Source organism: Engystomops pustulosus, chromosome 6 (assembly GCF_040894005.1).
Source record: "Engystomops pustulosus chromosome 6, aEngPut4.maternal, whole genome shotgun sequence".
In the NCBI taxonomy this organism is placed as follows: domain Eukaryota; kingdom Metazoa; phylum Chordata; class Amphibia; order Anura; family Leptodactylidae; genus Engystomops; species Engystomops pustulosus.
The window spans coordinates 46,487,912-46,503,730 of NC_092416.1; the positions used below are offsets into that span (position 1 = coordinate 46,487,912).

Below are 15,819 nucleotides of genomic sequence, written 5' to 3' on the forward strand. Positions count from 1 at the left end.
CGTAGCAGATTAGGTGGATTATTTGCTTTTTAACTTCCAGCCCATTATCATAATAATTCCCATCATTAGCCGGGGGAACGTAGACTTCTCAATCAAGACAAAAGTTTCCACCCACAGCTGTAGGCAGCCAATGACTCTCCAACTCCAACCCTCCCGAAAACATTATCTAAACACTCACTGCAGGCCCAAAACATTACACCAAAAGGAGCCACATAGCCGGCCGTGCAGCCTCTGTAGCATCTCCTGGCTCTACAGAGAGCGGCGGAGGACAAAATACTCCCTCTTAGGAAGCCGAGGAGACTGAAATGCATTCCCCAGTCAGGGCTGGAAGAGGTTAACGCAGCTCTGCAGGAACAGACGGAGAAGCGAGGATGGTGGAGGAGGAGAGAAATAAAAAAGCGGAGAGAACATACGGCACGGAGCACGGTACCTGACATGGTGGGGCTGCTGACAGGTAAACAAGCGGAGCGGCTGCAGCGAGCGCCAGTGACATGCAATATTAATAAGACAGGGGCAGCCTGGAGAAGCAGCAGTGCGGGAGGCCAGAGATGTCATGTTCCTACCTGCAGGGGCTGAACAGGTCATCCATCACTAGCACAGGTGCTGCTGGCTCTGCCTGGATCCCTCAGCCTGCAGTCCCTGCTCTAAACTCTACCCTTTTCCCTTACTCTAAACTACTCAAAATGGTGGCACATGCAGTCAGAGACCTCAGAGAGCTTTCACTGAGCTTGTGCTATGACCTCAGCCTCCACGCACAGCGCTGCAAACTTCCCCCCTCAGACTCCAGGCACTGAGCATGTGCTGTGACCCCCTCCTGCTTGTTTCTGGTCCACTCCCCCCCTCCAGCCCCCCCTCTAACTCCTTTCTCGTCTTCGCCACAGACCTTCCTACAACGCAATCAATCCCAACCCCGCTGTTTCCGTAAATAAAGCGGAGTACACAGCCTCTGCTCGCACCTCTCCCTGCCATACTGAGCCTGTGTGCAGAGAAGAGGCAGGGGCCCCGCCGAGGGATTCTGTGAGGAACGACGCCTCAGGCCCCTGCATCCGAGTGACAACTGAGGAGGAGGAGAAACCGAGCATCCTCCAGGGATCACATCCCAAATCACAGGGAACCTACCGGGGGAGACAGACCCGACCCCAGACCCCCCCACTCAGAACAGAACACAGCAAAGCATTTACATACAGCATATCTTACATTAGGACAGGAAGGGAAACAAGGAAGGAAGTGTTCAACTTCCCTACAGCGCCACCACAGGGCAGGTGGAGCATTACACACTTATCCAAAAGATGAGGCTCCTGAACAGGGGGTCCCTCTTTTTGCTCGGCATTACTATACAGGAGAAATTTGGTCAATCCCTTTAAATATCCATTTCTTATTCTCCATCGAAATTGTACAGGCAACAAATAATGCACACAAGCAAACACTAGGACATATTTTACTGACCAGCATCTTGGGGGTCTACATGTGGCTGCCTGACAGTGTGCCTCATACCAACAATGATATTATAATATTACCAACACTGGGCATCAAGACCCGGGCATATGACATGCAGAGCAATATCAGTCATATATTTTACATCCTTTTAATGAGTTGGTAAAGGCTCCAAACAAAAGCCATTAGACAAGGAGGACCTCTAGTCTAAGGGAACAGCACCCTTGTATTGTATCTGAGAAGTTGACTTGGATTTTTTTTTTTAATGGCAATTTTGTTTTCAACAGCGCCACACCTGTTCACAGGTCAGTCATGGTACTGCAGCTCTATAACAGAGAAAGCATGATAGCCAAAGCTAATGTTACATATTGCAAGTGGGGAACACAATGCACAAACATGTAGCCTTAAAGGGGTTGTCCACTTACAGAGATCATATCAATTATTTGCTGAAAGGAAAAGTTATACAGTTTTGAAATATAATTTCTGTTTCAATTCCTCACGTTTTTCTAGATCTCTGCTTGATGTCCTTATATCCCAGGTGCACGTCACATCACACGGCTCTGATTACTCTGTGATAACGGCTCGTGCACCTGTGTGACATCACATGACCAGGGACAGATTTATATCCACTGGAAGTTAATATCGTAGCTTTCACTAGTAGGACAGCAAGCAGAGCTCTAGAAAACTGAGGCATTGAAACAGAAAATATATTGAAAAACTGTATAACTTTTCCTTACACAAACAATATCAATTATTTGCTTAAAGAGGACAACCCATTGAAGCTTAAAGGGGTTTTCCCACGAAACAAGTTAGGCCCTATACACAGTGATGAGACCCCCAAAGATCACAAGACCAAGGGGTCCGATGGGGTCCCATCTGTTCCAATTATCTCTATCTGCTCCATAGAGATGAAAGGAGCATGTCCGGCCGCCTGCTCCATTAATCTCAGGGAGCGACAAAGGGTCCCAAGGAGGAACGTGGGACTGCATTGGACTCCTCGTTCTTGTGATCTGTGGGGGTCTCATCACTGAGACCCCCACCTCATGGGAAAACCCTGTTAAAGGAAATCTACCATCGAAATCAAGCATGGGTAAACCAGGGACACATACTCCTAGATTCAAGCACTGTGACTGTGATAATTTTGCTATACTTGTTATCCACGGCCTCCCTCCTTCTAAAAGCAACTTTTAAAATTAAGCCAATGAGGGAGAAGGACCCTGGGGGGTGTTACCAGAGTCTCTCCATGCTGCAGTTTCCCAGGTTGTGCACCCACTGAGCTGGAGCCGTTCCCCCCTCCAACTATCTGTAGCTGCCAGGCATAGGTAGGGGAAAGTGCTGAGGGAGAAGGGTGAGGGAAAGACTGTAACAGTCTGAGGGGCTCTGGTAACGCCCCCTAGAGACCTTCTGGTGCATTAGCATAATATAACAAGTAGATTTTTGAAGAAAAGAGGTCATGGGTAACAAATATAACATCTATGAGTAAGGTCCGCCATGTTATATTATAAGCACTTTACATGGACAGATGTAGAACCATCAGCAAAACAGCCAACACAGATGTGGAAAAAAAATGATGTGACAAAGCCTAAAAGTAACAAGTTACATAGAGGGTAAATATTTGTCTCAGCTGCAGTGAAAAACCAAAGAAATAATAAAAGTTGCAAGTGATTGATACCTGTGACTTATTTTCCTATTCCAACAATAACAATAGGGTATACCATACAAGACTCTACATATACGGTTTCTGACATTTTTGGATGCAAGAATTGTTAGGCCGATTGCATATCCATTCAGCCATCATGAAAAGCCTCCACTATCTACAGCATCAGTCCCAACAACTAGAACCGAATCACAAAATCATCAGAAAGCAACAAGATCCAAGAGAGAATGCACAATAATTGTAAGGCAAGAATAATAATAATAAGAGATGGGACAATTAAAATAAGACAAGTCTAAGAAATCTTAAGGACTGGATATGAGATCAGAGGCAGCACTGCCCTAATAGCATCAGAATCACTCCCTCTAGGGGTGAGAGCAAGCAACTACATGCAAACTGCCATTGTCCTGCAGAATACAGATGCTGTTGTATATACAAGACACTGGTCATAGGCAACTATATATATATAAATAATACATACACACACACACATACACAGTATATATTAAATATGTGGTTTTTCTTTCAACTTGAAGTGCAGATATACAATGTAAATATTCCACCATGTCTATCCATCTCCTGTGTATTATGCAGGATTGAACCAGTAACAGACTGGTGTTTTTCTGCTAACAAGAAATTTATAGATCTTCTGGTATAGTTTCATGAAGAAAACCTCAATACAAGTTTTTTTTGCAGCCAGGTTATTTACACTATAGCCCAGGGGTCAGGAACCTTTTTGGTCGAGAGAGCCATGAACGCCACATATTTTAAAATGTTATTCCGTAAGAGCCGTACCTTATGCACATGCCCCCCCCAGTAGATAGGTAGTCCCAATGTCACCGGTGCCCCTGCGATCTAGGTCTCGGAATGCAGGCACACCAGTGCCCCTCTACGTGGCAGCGCCCCTTTTCAGAGCTCACTCAACCCACCACTTTCCGGCTCCCGTCCTGGGTGGCCAGCGCGCGGACACTCACAGATTTAAAGGGCCAGTGCCCTGCTGATTGGCGTTGCCCACTTCCCGGGTTCCAATAAAGACCGGCGGCTACCAGATAGGTAGCCACAGCACATGCCCCCAAGTAGATATGTAGCCACAGCTGTCTAAGAGCCAGATGCAGCCAACAAAAGAGCCATATCTGGCTCCCGAGCCATAGGTTCCCTACCCCTGCTATAGCCCAATCCTCCAGTCACTTTTAGTAATCCATCAATGCTATGGCTGCCATGCAGAGGATAACCTCCTAAATGAATTCTTACCAATATCACCATGTGCACTATTGGAGCTGATGTATATGCAGAGAGTTATTATCGGTCTTCTATCCATTATTTTTATCGATTGTCATATTGACACATTAATTTCAATGGACATCAGCACATAAATGTGTTTTTTCAAGGATCCGTGTGGAGAAAATGCAGTGCAGGTCCTATTCCTGCCCGGCCAGTGACTTTTTATAGAAATACATGCGAACATGAAAATACGGATGTCACTCAGGCATTATCCGCTGTCTGTATTTGTGGATCATCTTATAAGCAACACAACCATGTGACCCTTGAAGCCATCTTTTTTTGATCCTCAAAGAAAAAAAAAAGGATGAAATACAACTTGTTTCTGCAGACATTTTATTGGAGAGTAGTCTTAGGCTTATACTCGAGTCAATATACGGTATGTCTTACATTTCCCTCCAAAAATACGCACTACATTTTTAAACTGTTCTGGTGCCAAATTTAAGGTGAAAAAACTTTTTTCACAAGGGAGTGACCAAGCCTTGTAGATGCCAAAGGCTTGATGATGCCAAGATGCAAAAACAAGTCAGGGCAAAGACCTAGCACTTGTACAGCTGGATCATTACAGCCAAGGAAAATTACTGAAGACATCTGCATACACTACCTGCACACAGACAAGTTGTACGGCTTCTGTCTGGATAAGGGTTTATTCACACGCAGTATGCCCGCCGTGCGAGCATACTGCCGTGTGCTGGAGAGGAGGTGGTGGCCCCTCCTCCCTCCATAGAAAACAGCGGCATGGCCGCACACTCGCCGAAGGATAGAGCAGGCTCTATCTTTTTGCGGTGTGCGGCCCGGATTGGTGCCACACATGTGTGGCACCGTATCCCAGCCGTGCCGCTATTGCCGTCTATGGTGACGTACATGCGGCTGCAAATTTATAGCCGCATATATGTCCCAGCAGATGGCCATGTGAATAAGCCCTAACAGCGGCTTGAAGACTGAATACAAATTTGAGTAGTGACAGGGGAATTGCAACATTTCTAGAGAAACCCATCACCAGCTTTTCTATCACTTATCTACCAGCATCTCAGGTTAGGGACATAATATTCTTTTTAGCGTTCCCGTTTTTGTTAAAGTGTATCAGTTAACGAAACCAAAAAGCAAAGACAATCATATGCAGATGAGCTGAGAAGAGTCACTTTTTATGCGCGATGAGTCACACTAAGAGGCAGGAGAAGGAGCATCACTACAGATGCCATAATCTTTGGATCATTACCAGCTAGAACCATGGTGTCATATTTTAAGAATCTCATCTTTCAGATCACATCAGGCTTGTGGTTTTGTGAGCAATCAGACTAAAACTCAGATATCATTGGGAATGTAAACAGCAGGTAAAACCATAAAACTTCAAACCATGACTTTAATTGCCTTATTTCAGTTATATAGCCCCCAGAACCACAAGTCTGTTGTGTTTAGTAAGAGAAGATTGTAATCTGTAAAACGATATCAAGATTGTGAGTGCTATAGAAGTGACACCCCCCTCCAGCCTCTCCATGAGACTTTCCTCAGGGAAGAAGTGACTCAAGCTCTTTTGCATATGACTAAAGGTGATTTTTTTTTTTTTAAATTGGTAAAGTTATTATAGTCTTGTTAAACTTGTGTATTCACTGGCATTTCATTCGTTCTTCCTGTGAACGACATAAGGAAGCCTGCGAGCCAAGAACAGCAGAATAATGTCACATAATGACATTTCCCTCCTCCTCGGCTCTGTAGCCAAGTGGACAGAACATGAGCCGCAATCATAATGGTCATACCACATATTATAAGCATCCGCATGAGAATGGAGAACCTACCTGGTCTCTGGATTGTACCCCAGGATGTAGAAGAACGAGTCTATCCTGGCTTTAAATTCCCGAGCAGCAAATATGTCTGAGAAATGGGAGATGTTGCACTTGCCCCTGTGGAAAACCAAAATATTAAATTATAATATGAGATTTGTAAAGTGCTGCATAATTTGATGGCTCTATATAAATATTAATAATATATCAGAGTTCTTCATATTCAATCATAAAGGAACACTCCAAGCAAAAGGCAAGTCCTAGATTTTGTCTACTGCAAGGTCATCTACCATCAGGATGAAGGATTGTATGCAAACAAGCCTGAGGGGCTTCAGGCTCCATAGGTGTTAATGGAGCTTGGAGCCCTTCAGGCTCATTTGCATACAGTCTTTCATCCTGGGGGTAGATGGCCTTTAAAAAGGTGGTAAAGCATGACAGGGATTCCTACAGTGATTTTTTTTTGTTGTACGCATCACCCACCATGTGCTAAGTAATATACTGTGTATGTGTTCTGGCCAGAGCGTTTCTTTATGTTGATAACATTTTCACATTTTCATGCATAAAATACTTTGATACAAAACAAAGCAGATCCATGAAACACTATTATGATAACAGAAAGACTCCTAGAAGAGGCAGGTCCTCATTGCTCCGCCCACACACAGTGATTGACAGCCTTCTGTGTACACATTTATATAGGGAGACCTGGCAATCGCTGACGTTGGTAATTAGGACTACTAAGAGGTACAGGCTGAGTCCTAATAAGCTGTCAATCATATGAATAGGTGGGATAATCAGGACTCGCACAGTCTCTGCTAGGAGTCATTATAACGTGGTCTCTGAAAGGACAGAAAAAGTGACAAATAAAGGAGAGCAGAAACTTAAAACGGGAAAATATATTTTCCTATGTCTCTATTTATATCTACAAGACTACAAACTATTCAGTGTAATCCAAAGTCAACTTCACACCCATCTCTCCCATTCATCTTTTCATTAGAGGAGCAAGAAATAGAGGACACATAGAGGAGAGTATAAGTAAGGGTCAGACTACACAAGTAATCTTTGTAGTCTGTTATCAAGGACAAACATGTCCAAAGAGGCTCATCACACAAAGATATGTTCAATTTATATTTCTGTACCATATATCCGGGCACACCAACTATACTATGCTATACTATACTGTCCATGTCAGCACAACAACCATGTTTGATAACCAACTTGAACATTAGAAACTAGACACTAATAATGAACATGTAACAAGTTCTAGAGGTTGTACTTGCTAGTGTAAAGCAATGCCAAGGTATATGATGAACACTGTAACCTATCAAAGCTCTTGGAATAGCGTCTGCTCTACTACACAGGTAAGAAAAGTTGACGTCAACCTCCTTTTATAAAATTCTGTACATCCACAAAGGAGGTTCTGTCAGTAACAGACTCCATTAAAAACCCCAAAGTAAAATCCTGCAGGATAATGTTCTCCATTACAGTCAACGGGATATATCACATTTTATATGGTCTATAATGTAACAATATTTCACTGCTTCTATTCACAAGTAAAAATAAGTCTGATGAATTCCCCTATACAGCAGAATAGGTCTTGGACCTATATCAGGTCACATGTCCTAAAGGTTATATATACACCAGAACTTTGCTCAAACGTTTACACACCCCTGCAGGATTTTGGCCTTTTTCAGAGAAGATGAATGATAACCCAAAACTTTTTTCATGGTTAGAGGTGGAGTGAAGCCAAGTCAAACTCCTGTGTTTTCTATTTTTAAATCATTATGACACCCAATAACATCTAAAGGACTTTGAGAAAAAAAGGCCATTAAAGTCAAAACTCTGCAGAGGTTAGGTAAGTTTTTGAGCACAACTGTGTATATACACTCACCGGCCACTTTATTAGGTACACCTGTCCAACTGCTTGTTAACACTTAATTTCTAATCAGCCAATCACATGGCGGCAACTCAGTGCATTTAGGCATGTAGACATGGTCAAGACAATCTCCTGCAGTTCAAACCGAGCATCAGTATGGGGAAGAAAGGTGATTTGAGTGCCTTTGAACGTGGCATGGTTGTTGGTGCCAGAAGGGCTGGTCTGAGTATTTCAGAAACTGCTGATCTACTGGGATTTTCACGCACAACCATCTCTAGGGTTTACAGAGAATGGTCCGAAAAAGAAAAAACATCCAGTGAGCGGCAGTTCTGTGGGCAGAAATACCTTGTTGATGCCAGAGGTCAGAGGAGAATGGGCAGACTGGTTCGAGCTGATAGAAAGGCAACAGTGACTCAAATCGCCACCCGTTACAACCAAGGTAGGCAGAAGAGCCTCTCTGAACGCACAGTACGTCAAACTTTGAGGCAGATGGGCTACAGCAGCAGAAGACCACACCGGGTGCCATTCCTTTCAGCTAAGAACAGGAAACTGAGGCTACAATTTGCACAAGCTCATCGAAATTGGACAGTAGAAGATTGGAAAAACGTTGCCTGGTCTGATGAGTCTCGATTTCTGCTGCGACATTCGGATGGTAGGGTCAGAATTTGGCGTCAACAACATGAAAGCATGGATCCATCCTGCCTTGTATCAACGGTTCAGGCTGGTGGTGATGGTGTCACGGTGTGGGGAATATTTTCTTGGCACTCTTTGGGCCCCTTGGTACCAATTGAGCATCATTGCAACGCCACAGCCTACCTGAGTATTGTTGCTGAGCATGTCCATCCCTTTATGACCACAATGTACCCAACATCTGATGGCTACTTTCAGCAGGATAATGCGCCATGTCATAAAGCTGGAATCATCTCAGACTGGTTTCTTGAACATGACAATGAGTTCACTGTACTCAAATGGCCTCCACAGTCACCAGATGTCAATCCAATAGAGCATCTTTGGGATGTGGTGGAACGGGAGATTCGCATCATGGATGTGCAGCCGACAAATCTGCGGCAACTATGTGATGCCATCATGTCAATATGGACCAAAATCTCTGAGGAATGCTTCCAGCACCTTGTTGAATCTATGCCACGAAGAATTGAGCCAGTTCTGAAGGCCAAAGGGGGTCCAACCCGTTACTAGCATGGTGTACCTAATAAAGTGGCCGGTAAGTGTATACTCCTTGTACTTAAGGACCATCTGTCAATATTCAACTACAGACATATAAAGCTCTATTTACTTGTAGGAAATATTCTGTCAACTTTTTTTTTTTACTTAGTGTTACATTCATGTGACCAGGGTCATGTCATATAAGGTCCTATACTCTCTACATTTGCAAAATTGTATTCTATGGGGGTAATTTATCATGAGTGTCTGAGTGTGGAACTGTTCCAATAAGAGTTTAGCCATTCATTATGTAAACTGCTGTGGTAAAATAAAAGCTACGCACTGATTGGTTGCCATTGGCAACTAGGACATATTGGCTCTCAGACACTTCTGATAAATCTCTCCCTATGTATGTATCTGATCATCTGAAATCACAGCAGCCTTCATGGAGGCATGGAGAGGAGTAGACGTCCACGTAGGATGCTGTGTTTTCATGTGATCAGATACATACATGGGGTACATTTTGCAAATGTAAAGGGCATAGGACCTTCGATGACATCACTCTGGTCACATGACATGAACTGCTGAATAGTAAGGAGGCATAAGGCAACGAGGGGAGTAGATGGGAGAGGCCGGCTAAGTAGGACACACACCCTCTGATGCCAGGTAACTTAAAATAAAGTTGATTTATGGGGATGTGAAGGAAACCATTTTTTTTTTTTTACTAGGGCTCTATAGGAAAATGTGTATTTGTGAAAATGTAACGAGTTTCCTTAATATAGCGCATTACATTACCAGAGCCGCATGTCTTCAAGAAGCAAACCATCTAGAACCGAAAAAGTATTTTGGCCAGCCAAGTAAAGCTGGCTTTGGTACATGAGCAGCGCTGCTAGAATGTGCAGCATTTGGGTAGCGCGCTGCTCTAAGTGAAAGGAGAAGATTATCCACTCGCTGGTATCCAAGCTCCTGACGCCCCCAGCACAAGTTGGAGCTAATTTGCCTTGAAATCAGCATCGCTGGTTATGTGGCTCTGAACAAAGCAAATGTCTCCAGATGGTTTTATTTAAGCGCCATCTGAACATTATTATCAAGCAGATTACTTGGTTCCACGTTCTGCTGGCATCCATACCGCAGACCGCCAAGTGCAAAGCTCTGCCAGGAAAAGACTTGCAGCTTCACCTCTTTTCACTCCACTTTGAAATTGACCAGGTCCCTTTCATAAACTTTCCACTTCCCCATAAAGCCAACGGACGTGGTGGAAGGTACGTCTTGTAACGTATATGAAGCGAACAGCGCATAGTTTCTAGGTGGATCAAAGAAGAACTATGGCATACAATGCCAGAATACACATTAGTAGTGCTACGGGGCCAGGCACAAGTAACCAAATAATTTCACTTTCCCTAAGTGATGGATATTTTCTTCTAATCATCCTCCCGTGTTATTTCTCTATGTAAGCTACTCTGGTCTCTACACAACCGAGGGATGACTGATCCCCCAATAAATGGAAGGACACGAGCCCTTCTATGTCCAATTACATTCCCATACAGCAAAGAGATGCTTAAAGGGGCTGTCCAGCACCAGTCCCTTCTCTTCCTACATGCACAGCTCAGTGGCTGTGATTGGTATTACAGCTCAGTAACATTCACTTGAATGGGACAGAGCCAAACACAGGCCACGTAATGTGAACAAGAAGCGAGATGACCGCTTGTAGCAGGTGATCATGTGACAAAGCTGTGCTGCTAAAATAAAGCAGCCATGTTTTTCCTATGCCAGACCAAACCTAGAAGTGTTACCAGAACATACTTCATATGAGTTTTTAGATGTGACAATACGATCATTATATTTTAGTCATTATATTTAGCTTTACTCCTAGAGTCTAGGGGCCTACACAGACACTTACTTCAGGTTATGTTAGTAGCTGCATGTTCACCCATAAGAGCTTTATATAAATTACATAAATGACATTTATATCTATAGTACAGACAGTACGGAGGAGCTTTGATGAAGAGTAATGTTTACACCTTAAGCTTCCCATGTCCCATGTTAATACGAGAAAATACGCATTGGCTTATGATCATGCCCAGTCTACTCTGTTCTTCCTGATCTTTTCCTTGGTGTCTTACAGGTGTTTTGGTTTTATCTCGTGCTCCAAAGGCAATCTTAGATATGTGATCCGTCTAGATAATTTGTTCTATTACAACATGCTGCATTCTTTCCATAGAGGAGGAACACACACTGCACGAACCAATGTCTATAGGGACCACATGTGCGGAAGATTACTGCCATGTTTGCAGAGCACGTGTGAGTAGCTGACACTTACCTGATAGCAGCTGCATGGTAGGTGTCCACGTAATCTGAAATGAAGAGTTCTCTGTTCCGGATTACTGGGTCTGTGATCACCAACTCCCGGCCAGAATCTAGATGGGGAAAATGTGATAAAAATCTAGGTCAGAAACCTACAGTACAATATGATCTAATAATAATGATAATAAACATAGGTGGGATCTATAATCCATAATTGAATTAAGGGTTATTATTATTATTTTGTTTTATTGATCACCTATCCGTTTATAAGTGATCGAAATTGCCCAACATCTGGTAGTCCTGCTGATCGGTTTGAGCATTATGGTCTCAAATCTAAGCACAGCCCTGTGAAGTGGCCAATCTTGGTATTGCAGCTCAGACGCAGACAATTTAATGCAACTGAGCTGGACCAGACCTATGGATGTGACAGAGGAATCATTACTTTAAACAAAGACTGATAAGAGTCTCCAGTTTCCGCAACAAACTGCAAATACTATTGATCGCATTTATCGTGTAGTAAATAAGCCAACCCAAAAGGTTAATTTAACAAAAATAAATAGAAAATACAAAAAAGAAAAATGTGCGATTTTTTTTTTAAATTAATTTGTATTTGGATGTTTTTTCCAGCTTTAACTGGAACCCCTTTAAATGTAGGGGACTTGGGCTACCATGAAAATTAATCAAAAGAGAATTTTGACACTTAAATAATACAATATTGCAAAGTCATATTATATCTACTAGCTAGATGATAAGACGGGCACGGCCGTGTCTATCATGGCCTGAAAAATACAAAATCTATCATCAACAAAAGCTAAAACTGACTGTAAACATCCTTACAAAATGAGAAGTAATCACTGCATTGTATCCATACCTCGTTATAGTTTTTGGGGAATCTGAACCAAATTATTGTTTTTCCGTCCCTTAGCCTTGCCCCCCAATTTTTAGGTACATTGTGATCATGGTAGCCAAATATTGAAAAAAAGAAAAACCTGTCTAGTGAGCCAGTGTGAGTGTTCACTCATTACCTTACTGAAGAATTAATTACTAAATGTATTCACTAAACATCCCATTAACTACTGCAATTGATGCTACATGCAATGATGAGGAGAATTTGATAAATACGTCTATGTCCCATGTTTCCAGGAAGGACAACGAATTGGTGCTGGACCTGAGAGAGATGCTGTCCAGTCGGCTGCATTGCCTATTCTGAAGGCAGCTAACTGGCCCTAAATTCTGTTAAAGGGGTATTCCCACAAAGACAAGTTTCTTATATGTACTCAGGATAACAAAATAACACATTCTCTAATTCACTATTAACAAAAAAGTCCAACCTGTCTAACAGTTCTGCTGAACACAATTTCAGTTGCCCCTAGACACGACCTTGTAACTTCTGACTTAGGGTGAAGCCACACATGGCGTTTTTGGTCCGTTTTGCCCAATTATCTTAATAGAAAAACAGGTTTTAAGCAGCCAAATGCATAGTAAACTGCCAAAAATGGACTGAAAAAGGATGTTTAAATACGGCCAAAAACGGCATGTGTGACATCACCCTTAGGGTCGGGCAGCCATCTAGGACTTCCGTGTGAGATCGCGGAGCTGAATTTCTGTCTCTCTCTGCTGTGTGGCTGTAGCCACGCCCCCTGCCCGGAGCTCTAACTGATCACTTCCTGTCAGCACATGGTGAGCAGAGAGAGGCTGCTGACTATAAGGCTGCAGGCAGGCACATATCTGCTAGATGTAGCAGAGCTCACTGTGTAACAGTGTAAAAGTCTGTCATCCTCTGTGTAACCATCTCTGGCTTCTGAGTGTATATAAATATGTAACCTGATAATATATCCACATTGTCAGCACACAGAACTAGATGGAGCATAATGTGTCTACCAAGAGAGTTTGCCCACAAACAAGTTCAGTCCAAGAAAAATTGTTGCGTTCTTGATTGTTTTCCCGGACCGTACATGGAATGAACGAACTGTGGGATATAGTGGGATATACTGGGATTGGTCAGTAAAATCCAGCAAGTGCACGGAGCAGGTATCTCAGTTTGAACTCGGTCGTGGGCTCAGGGTTTACTTATATATTATCCATGTATGGGATATTATGGTTGTGGGGTAACTTTAAAAAAAATATTTTATCCATTATGCTGGAGAATGTGCCCAGGGAAGTACTAGAGGGCAATACAGACTTGTGGTGCCCCATTTTCCCGATTGTAGGGGTTCTTTGCTGACTTTAAAAAATACATAGTAATAGATAGGAGTTTGGTACTTACCGTTCTCATTATGTCGATCTTGAACCAGGTGCTGGTAGACGGAGTCAGGAACCTCTGACTGGCGGTAGTACCACTTAACGTTCATCAGAAGATGGTCCCGTTTACTCTACAATAGACAGAAATAGAAAGACACTTGTCAGATACAACCAGTATAGAAACAAGTATGTTTTTAAGGTAAAACAAGAGTCAAAGTAACTAAAGAAAAGTCTACAAATTACATCCATCAATTTCACCCAAGGATAGTGATTTTACAGTAAAAAGCTAAGAAAATAAGAACCATTATTAACAAAGCAGAGGGGGGAGATAATTCAACCCAAGACCCATAATAAAAGACAAGGTTGTTTTATGCCCCATGGACCAGATGTGAAAACCAATCAGATATCAGGATACTTTAGAGTGACAGGACTCCTAGGAAAGAAGTAAGAGTCCCTATTATCCCGCCCACAATGATGATTGACTGCATGATAGTGAATGATTGAGAGCCTTCACTACATCAGTGTGTGTACGGAAGAGTGGAACACTGTGGGTGGGGTAATCTGGACTCTTACAGTCTCTCCTAGGAGTCCTAGCAGTCCACAGTACCGAAATCCACCAACACAGAACGGGAGATTAAGCAGAATACAAAATGGATCTAGGAGTGTAATGGAGGTCAAATAAGGTCAGGTAGCTGCTGAAGAGCAGGACTTATTTGTTCATCACCCTTTGGTTTAGCATAAGGTGCCCACTTGATGGCTCCGGAAGGCTGCGCTATGAAAGAAGATCTGCGATACTCTTTGTAGAGAGGTCTCGGCGGTGCTGATCAATGAGAGCATCAACAAGCAGAACATGTACCGCTCAATGCAATTAAAAACTCTTCACATGGTCCATAAAAAAAGGCAAAACATGAAAAGCAAGTTACTGTCAAACAGAGAGGTGCCGTCTAGACGAGCAGATAATCATATACAAGATGGATTTTATCAGTGAAAATGATATGACTACAGATCAGACTTATTAATACTGTAATGTTTGGAGCAGAACGGATCAGATTTATAATAATCCAGCACTACACAGAGTTTGCCAAAATCAGTCCCTGTCCCTGTGGGGCTTACAATCTAATCAACCTACCAGTATGTTTTGGAGTGCAAGAGGAAACCAGAGGACCCAGAGGAAACCTACACAAATAAGGAGAGATCATACACTCACAAACTTTTCCAGATGTTGAACTGGATAAGACTTGAACCCTGAGCCCCAGCGCAGCAAGGCTGTAGTGCTAACCACTGAGCCACAGTGCTGCCCATATTATCCCAATGGCTGTTCAGACTGTCTAGCCCAACATTACATCACATAATCTGCTCATTTTGAGTGCACAATTTTGCAATGTTAAACCCTACACCACTATGTTATCATCCCACCAGGCTCTAAATAAACACAGTCACCCACACTCCAATGGCTGAAATTGGGGCAATAAAGATCCACCTTCTGACGAGATCAAAGACTGAAGTGCATTATGAGATCTTTGTAGTAAAGAGCTTTGCAACTACTAGCATGGCCGCAGCTTGAGAGGGAGCTTTGCAACCCAGCCTATGGGCGTTAAGAGGTCCCACAAGGTGACTTTGCTCCTTGTAAGGATACCAATTCAACAAATCGCCATATTTGGGTTACTAGTACAGATTTAGCATTTGGACCCAGCAGACTTGAGTTACGGTTCTGACAATTAATCAGAATTAGCCCCATAAATTTGCTAAAGTCTTTATAGAATTAGGCCATTGGGCCAGTGCACAATATTTTTGAACAGGGTTGAAAGGAGACATATCCAGCCTGTGTGTCCCCAGACAGTAGATGTGGGTGAGCAGTCTGTCAACTTCCAGACATCAAAGTGTCAAGACAAGTAATACTAGCAATCATCTTCCATCCAAGTATCTGAAGAAGAGGCAGGAATTTTCAGGAGGAAAAGAATAATTTGTAGTTTGCTAAAAGAAACTTTTTCCCATGAGTGTAATAAAGTGGTGACACGGGCACAGCCTGGCGCTGCCCGCAGAGATCTTACACAAACTCCTTTTGTTCACACAGTCTTTGTCTGCCTGACGGG

The 15,819-nt window shown here is 42.9% G+C and overlaps 1 protein-coding gene across 6 annotated transcripts in view; it reads right to left on the bottom strand.

Annotated features, from left to right (window-relative positions):
- RERE (arginine-glutamic acid dipeptide repeats) overlaps nucleotides 1-15,819 on the bottom strand; it is a 203,094-nt gene that overhangs the window by 39,329 nt on the left and 147,946 nt on the right. For 5 of the 6 annotated variants that reach the window (XM_072155929.1, XM_072155926.1, XM_072155924.1 and 2 more), the window contains 3 exons: nucleotides 13,752-13,857; nucleotides 11,502-11,598; nucleotides 6,163-6,267 (listed from right to left, as the gene is read on the bottom strand). In XM_072155929.1, coding sequence (XP_072012030.1) covers nucleotides 6,163-6,267; nucleotides 11,502-11,598; nucleotides 13,752-13,857 — 308 coding nt within the window. Of the gene's footprint in view, nucleotides 1-563; nucleotides 761-6,162; nucleotides 6,268-11,501; nucleotides 11,599-13,751; nucleotides 13,858-15,819 lie in introns of those variants that run through there. The other variant, XM_072155930.1, reaches the window with a different exon arrangement.